At 34.7% G+C, this 7,450-nt stretch overlaps 1 protein-coding gene across 1 annotated transcript; it reads right to left on the bottom strand.

Moving 5' to 3' along the window:
* Positions 1 to 217: 217 nt before the first annotated feature.
* gadd45aa (growth arrest and DNA-damage-inducible, alpha, a) lies at positions 218 to 4,123 on the bottom strand. Its single transcript, NM_200576.2, has 4 exons — positions 3,975 to 4,123; positions 3,432 to 3,533; positions 3,124 to 3,340; positions 218 to 980 (listed from the first exon to the last, which is right to left on the bottom strand). Exons 1-4 carry the CDS (start codon positions 4,013 to 4,015, stop codon positions 867 to 869), a joined length of 474 nt encoding a protein of 157 aa, NP_956870.2. The 5' UTR covers positions 4,016 to 4,123; the 3' UTR covers positions 218 to 866.
* Between the last annotated feature and the right edge of the window lie 3,327 nt (positions 4,124 to 7,450).

Raw genomic sequence — 7,450 nt, 5'->3', positions numbered from 1 at the left:
GTAAGCTGAGCCCGAGCCATTCATTTCAGCTGAAAAAGGAATCTGATGAATAGACGCAGTGGGCACGCTAAACTAAAGCAGGACAAAAGAAAGGCTTGGATGGCTTTTGTGAGAGTCACGAAGGCCATGGAGTCCAGCGTGACCCTGCTGATCTCAACCAGTCAGTTCTGCTAGTCCAGAAAGGTCTAAAAGAAGAGCAGCACACGTGACTAGCGTATTGAGTTTAAATGTATTTTTTATTACAACACAAAACTCATTTCACAGTTCAATATATAATAGTATAAAAAGTCGTACATAAATACTCATTTAAATTAATATAATAAAATAATTTAAAGACCACAAAAAACAATTATGTAAAATAAGAAATAATAATAAATGGTACAGGATATCATGAATGCATAGTTTTGATCTCAGTGGTTATGAAGCAAGTCCCTTTAAAATCATTTCATTTGCAACATTCATAAACAAGTACTGCTGATATATTATTCAGAATTGATGGCAAATCTACAAACAAGGGAAGCCCCCTTTGGAAAACAGTCCACTGAGAAATCTGCTATCCTGTCATTATCTGAAGTGCTTTATGACACTCCGTCAATAAACTGTCACAAGATACTCAGGTGCTCACTTCCATTCACAATTAGCTTCATGTGACGTCCTCAGAAAGTCCCACAAACAAAGCCAAAAACTGCTGAATCATTGCAAGAGAGAGCTCCTCCTCCTCCTTCTCCAGGGTATTCTGAAGGAGCTTCCGTCCGGTCTGAACTCTCAGTCCTTTTTGTGACCACCTTTTTTAGCTTTTATCTTTTTTTGCTAGATATTTTTTGATTCGTGTTGTTTTTTCACCCGATTTTGGGTTTCAGTTCTGCTCATCGCTCTGGAAGGTTGATAATGGGCACCCACTGATCCATACAGCGGCTCTCTCTGCAGAAGCGGTTCACTTTTCCCAGAGCCGGGTTCTTCCATGTGGACGCATGTGGAACCTGGGAAACAGCAGAAGATGAGATTAAATACTGTTGGAATCCGTTTAAGACACTTGTTCATCCCAGTATGAAAATTTGATCACCATATATTTGAACCCTTTCAAGGTGCACTCTTTGGCCCACGCATTGATTAATATACTGACACAACTCTTATAAATAATAATAATTATAATAATAAGCAATTACAATAATAATGATAGCCTATGGATAAAAGGTAGACCAGGTGGTTACGATGCTTGTTAAAGGGTTAATAAATTTTGAACACAATTCTGTTGAACACAAAACAAGATACTCTAAAGAATGAACAGGCTGTTATTTTCCCCAAAGCTCTTGATTATATCTTTCTGGTTGCTCTTTATTTTAATGTACAATGCACACTTTATAAAACACTAACATAAAAAAAAACATTAACAAAAATTATTAGTTCATTAAACTACTAATTCGCTGTTTATTAATAGTTGGGTTTGGATATTGGGTAGAATTAGGGATGCAGAATACAATCTTTTTTTTAGTACTCTTTAACACCTTAATAGGCAGGTACTGTAGGTGATAGTGAAAATTGTCACCAAAAGTGTTTCCATTGTTCTTTGTGTTAAAAAGAAGAAAGCCAACAGGAAGAAGTAAAAGGTGAGTAAATGATGGCAGAATTTGATTTTTGGGTGAACTACCCCTTTAGGTAGTTACTTCGAGAGGAAATGCATACATACACATTTTTATGTAACACAGTGCTCAGCATAACTGAGTACACCCTGTTTTGAAAATGAATGTTTTTACCCATTTCTCAGTGAATATAGGTGATGCATTTTGGTGCATTTAAATAAAACAGATTTATTAAACAAATATATTTATTAAAATAATATTTAAGTCACCAAACGTATTTAGAAATTGAAAGATAGTACAATTAAATTCAAGCTAAATATTGCAAAAATAAATTACAACCCACAAAATGTCAACTAAATTTTTCTAAAATTTTGCTTCTCTTGATTTGTCCTCTTTTTAAATTTGTATTTAATATTTTTCTGTAACATAAATTTGGCTGTACTAGTTTTTGTACAGTTATTATAAGTTATTTTGTTAGGTAAGCTCCAGTTTTGGCTTCCGTACTGACTAATCTAATGTATATGCACAAATATAACGTTGTATAGCTTCCTATTAAAATTAATATTTTTAAGATAGATTTATGAGGGGTGTACTTATATTTGCTGAGTACTGTACATAATATAATAATCTAATGCATTATATAGCTGGCATATAATGCATTCATAAATTTTAATTGTTTGTTATAAAGGTAAATGTTTATCTTTTTAAGTTTTTCTCTGTTGTGTACTGTAAGTTCATCCTACATACTACTCTTTAAACTAGTGATTTATAACAAATTATGATGCACATCTAATTTTCAGCACTGACCCGGTAGGCAAAAGAAAAGTAGGAAGGCCTAAACCAATATGGCAAGACTGCATTAGCAGTGACGTTAATGTTTTAGGAATAAGGAATTGGTGGGACAGAGAACATTGGTGGAAATTACTTTGCGCTAAGGATGATGATGATGCACATCTAAGTTTACATCTAATCGAATGAGAAAAAAAGTTGGACTAGACATTATTTTTTTAATGGTTTACTATTGATCGACCTCATGAGATTGACAAGTCATATGAAAAGAGATGTATACTGGAGGAGGAAATTATTTCGAGTTTTAAAAATTGTGCATGGACATCATTTATAGTAAAGTCTATGATATTACATGAACTGTAAGAATTGGGATTTTGCCATTGCAGGATGATTTCTTAACAATCCCAAGTACAAATCGTGAGTAGGAATAGAAATCAAAACCAAACAGTGATTCTAGCAGTATGCAAATCCTATTCAATGATTTCATCATCTCTTTAAAGAATAAATCCATCATGTTGCACCTGTTTGACTGCAGTGTAGCAAAGCCAATTCATATAGCAAGCTGAAACTTTGTCAAGAATCTCCTGTTTTGCATATGAATAAGTGCAGACTACATGCTCGTGTGCGTGTCATGAGGCAGTTTCACCTGAACATGTCCTGACAAGTACCTAGAGGAGTGGCTTAAGTGCTGTTTACTGTCCTGCTTAGACTGTCAGCCTATTGGGATGCCCACAAACACGTGCAATCAACTTACCGTGACCAGAATGCAGTGCAAGTCCATCTGCTCGCTCCCGTGCATGCCTGCGCCCCCGAGGATGTTCGCGAGGCGCCGCGTGTTGTTCACGCGCAGGATGTTGATGTCGTTCTCGCAGCAGAAAGCCTGGATGAGAGTGAAGTGAATCTGAAGCGCCACATCTTTCACATCGTCGTCGTCAGTGGCCAGGATGCACAGCACCACGTTATCAGGGTCCCTAAATGGATAAGTTGAGATTTCAGTAGAGTTTTTAGATTGAATAACTAATAATTTAGTGCACCTGTTGCAGTGGCGTTCAGTAAACTTACACATTGAGGGACTTTGCAGCCTCGTAAACCCCGACTGTAATACATCCCTGCGGTAATGCGGAGCGCAGGACCTCCTCCAGAGCCTTAATCACCGAGTTCATCCTGGAAAACCACAATTTTGGATAAATTAAGAAGTTATAAAACAATAATAACGACTTGAGCAGTTTGCGCTTACTGCTATTTAACACGCTGTTTGTTTAACTTGTCAACTTGGCATACAATAAAGCATTGGATAAAAGAATATTATTTGGCAAAAAAACCCTAAACATGTCAAAAAACAAACTACAGAGTGCACGAAGGGTCTCGTGAGACTATTGCTGGAGTCTCGTGAGCTGAATCTCGTGCCTGACAGTTCACCCGGTTCATGCGTTTGACATGTTTGTAGTTTGCTTCATAATGGGACAATATAATACTGTGTTTCAAAACTAAATCAGCATGACATTTTAAAGCTTCTCTTTCTATATTTATCTGTACATTATTAAGCTATTGGACAAATTACTATAAACGTGCTAAATTGCACAAATAAATGCATAGCAAACTCACCTTTCAATAGAATAATCTCCGTTAAGTTCTTCAAAAGTCATGTTGCATGTAAAATCCAGAACGGACTTGAATAACTTTCCTTTGAGACCTGGATAAATCCACAAGAGTTCTCGTTGGTGTTCTTTCTCTGGCTGTCACCGGCTAAATATGACTTTGCGAGGCGTTACATTACATTTCATTTCGCTGGACACATGCAAATGAGGGTGAGCAAAAAGCACTTTGATTGGTTTTCGCGCCTGCACCAACAAGTGGCCGCGGCTCTCATTCGCCCGTGCGAATTTGTCGGGGGCGAGGCCAGGCAAGCTGGGTGAGTGACGTTGTTTTTAACCTTGTTGGAAAACTTGCAGTGGCATGCCAGGGCAAAGGGAAGCAGGGATTCACTCAAGACAAGAGATAGTGAACCACAGTATTACGTTATTGCGTAGCATACACCAACACAAAGGCTACAGTAATGCCCTTCTTTTCTAAATAAAAGTTTATTTAAAAAAAAAAAGCTACAAAATGCAACAAATAATCAAATTTACATAAATGTTTTAATTTAAATAAATGCGAGATGGAGGGATTTAAGCATTTTAAATTAAACAATTCTAAAAGTAAAAAAATGCAGCACAAGCAGTCAATATTTAAAATAAAATTACGTGGATCGTCAATATGAACATTTGTATTATTATTATTATTATTATTATTAGTAGTAGTAGTAGTATTAGTATTATTATGAAACAACAGCAAATATACAATTTAAACATGACATCGAAAATATGCAAATATAACTAATAACATAAATGAACAAAAAATAAATAACATAAATAAACAAATAAAAAGACAATTCAACATAGAGATCTTTATAATGATATTATTTTAACCTAACCAATTATCAGCAACGTCAATAAAAACATTTGTGAACACTTTTGTAACTCAGTTACACAACGCAATCCGCTCGTCTTTGTGTTTTATACAATCTGGTGTGTTTTTTTTATTCCAACACTGACACCATGAGGACAAATCAACACATGGCATCAATATTTAGCCAAGTTAAAGGTATAGGTCAGTGGTTCTCAAAGTGGGAGTGGGGACTCTCTGGGAGCGTGGTGGTGATTTCCAAAAGTCAAATACAATTTATTAAGCTATTAAAATTAGCATATTTTATTCATAACCCACAAAACTTAAAAATACTTAATAGTTACATAAAAAAGCAACAAAAAGCTAATAAAAAGCCATTTGTCTTTTAATTTTTTTTTCATAGTATTGTGTTATTGTTAGATTAACAGCACAGCAATTGCATCAGCTGTAGCAGATTGATTTTATAGCACCAGCATACAATAGATTATGAATTATTATAAAGAAAAATAAATCTACACACAACCTACTGAATTAATGAATCTAGCTGATTTCTATATGGCTACAATTCTAGAAAACATTGAGATGAACTAATGTTTGTTCCTGTTGGAGTTGCAATTTTTTTTTTGAGTAAAATTTTCAGTTATGTTTTAATATAAAGGCGTATTCATTCATTCATTCATTCATTCATTCATTCATTCATTCATTCATTCATTCATTCATTCATTCATTCATTTATTTTCTTTTCGGCTTAGTCCCTTTATTTATCAGGGGTCACCAAAGCAGAATGAACTGGCAATCCCTTCCAACTAGAACCCATTACTGGGAAACATCCATACACACTTATTCACACACATACACTGTGGCCAATTAAGTTTATTCAATTCACCTAAAGGCCATGACTTTGGACTGTGGGGGAAACTGGAGCTCCCAGAGGAAACCCACGCTAACATGGGGAGAACATGCAAACTCCACACAGAAATGCTTGGCACCAGCGACCTTCTTGCTGTGAGGCGACAGTGCTAACCACTATGTGCTAGCCACCATGTCGTCTATAAAGACCTAAACAACTGACAATGTTTTTTTTTCTTCTCACAATCAAAAAATATCAGTGTCTTTATTTGCAAAAAACAGTGACAATAGGTCAATATGAATTCTGATTTAGTTTTTATTTAGTTTATATATATATATATATATATATATATATATATATATATATATATATATATATATATATATATATATATATATATATATATATCGTTTTAGTAATTTTAGTATATCGTTTTAGTAATTTTAGTTTATCGTTAGTTTATCACAGAACATGTGTCAACCAAAGTTTAGTAACAGCTTACATTATCTAATATGCAAATCTTGTAGTACATATAAAATAATTGTTTGAACAAACACTGAATCCAGTGCCATAGCTACAAATGCAACAAATAAACAGTAGTGTAAAGTAACTAATTAAAAATATTCAAACTACTTTAATTGAGTAGTTTTTTTTAGGAATTGTAATTTACTAAGGAGTTTTTTAAATGTGTATGTTTACTTTCCCTGAAGTACATTTTTACTGCAGTATTTGTACTTTTACTCCACTACTTTCCTTCAACCTGCAGTCACACTTTATTCTTGTCTGTGGGGGTTAGAAAAATCAGTCCTGTGATTCCAGTCCAATCAGATTGCACCTTGAAGGTAAATTGCATCATACTGAATTACCTCAAGACATGGACACTTCATAATTGCAGCAAACTGTTTGGAAGCATTAAAAGTGTCCAAAAAGAATGTTAATGACCCAGAGACTGTTTAGATCAAACCTAATCCACCTAATTCACCAATGAGAAGATGATGGATGTTTACAGTATGATAACCAAAATAGCCTTAAACACTCAGCAGGCACAAGACGTCAACATACCATCAGACTGGAAATGAAAATCGGGTTAATGTCAGGACTCAATGTCAGGCCAACGTCAATGTCCAACGTCCAACCTAAAACCAACCAAATATCAACGTCTAATGATGATACAGCTTCGCGTTGCATGCCATGGACGTTATCACTATGACGTCTATCAGATGTTTTTTGGTTGCCAAACCTGATGAATAAATGTCATTTTTTAACGTCAATATGATGTTGGTTTAAGCTGTTTACTCGACGTTGAATTTTGGTCACTTTCTAACACAACCTAAAATCAATCAAATATCAACGTCATTTGACATCATATTGGGCATCAAAATAACGTTGCCCTTAAGACGCTAGCTAGATATTGAATTTTGGCCACCTGACATCACCTAAATCTATCTTAATATTAACGTCTTATGGTGTTGTGTCTGGCCAATAACTAAATGCACTACAGAATGTTACGTTTACACACATCTACAAATTAGATGTAAATGCACCAGCTTTTAACAGCATAATGCTCACTACTCTTGAGTACTTTTGAAAGGGCTACTTTTTACTCATACTTTAAGTAATATTTACAACAGATACTTTTACTCTACTTGGACTACATTTTAGGCAAGAAGTTGTACTTTCATTTTTAGTATGATTTATCCACCACTGCAAATAAATCTTCTTCATATTAAAGATCATACTGTATATTTAGTTAAGTTAAACCTGTAGTTAAACCTGCCAAGTTTAC

The sequence above is a fragment of the Danio rerio genome, chromosome 2, assembly GCF_049306965.1.
Source record: "Danio rerio strain Tuebingen ecotype United States chromosome 2, GRCz12tu, whole genome shotgun sequence".
NCBI classification, from domain to species: domain Eukaryota; kingdom Metazoa; phylum Chordata; class Actinopteri; order Cypriniformes; family Danionidae; genus Danio; species Danio rerio.
Note: the sequence above shows the minus strand (reverse complement) of the source record. Positions and strands in the feature narration are given on the sequence as shown.

Coding starts and splice junctions, on each gene's coding strand:
- gadd45aa (NM_200576.2), bottom strand. CDS start 4,015: ATGACTTTTGAAGAACTTAACGGAGATTATTCTATTGAAAG. Junction 3,341..3,431: donor GCTGCAAAGTCCCTCAATGT/GTAAGTTTACTG, acceptor TTATCCATTTAG/GGACCCTGATAACGTGGTGC. Junction 981..3,123: donor TGCACTGCATTCTGGTCACG/GTAAGTTGATTG, acceptor GCTGTTTCCCAG/GTTCCACATGCGTCCACATG.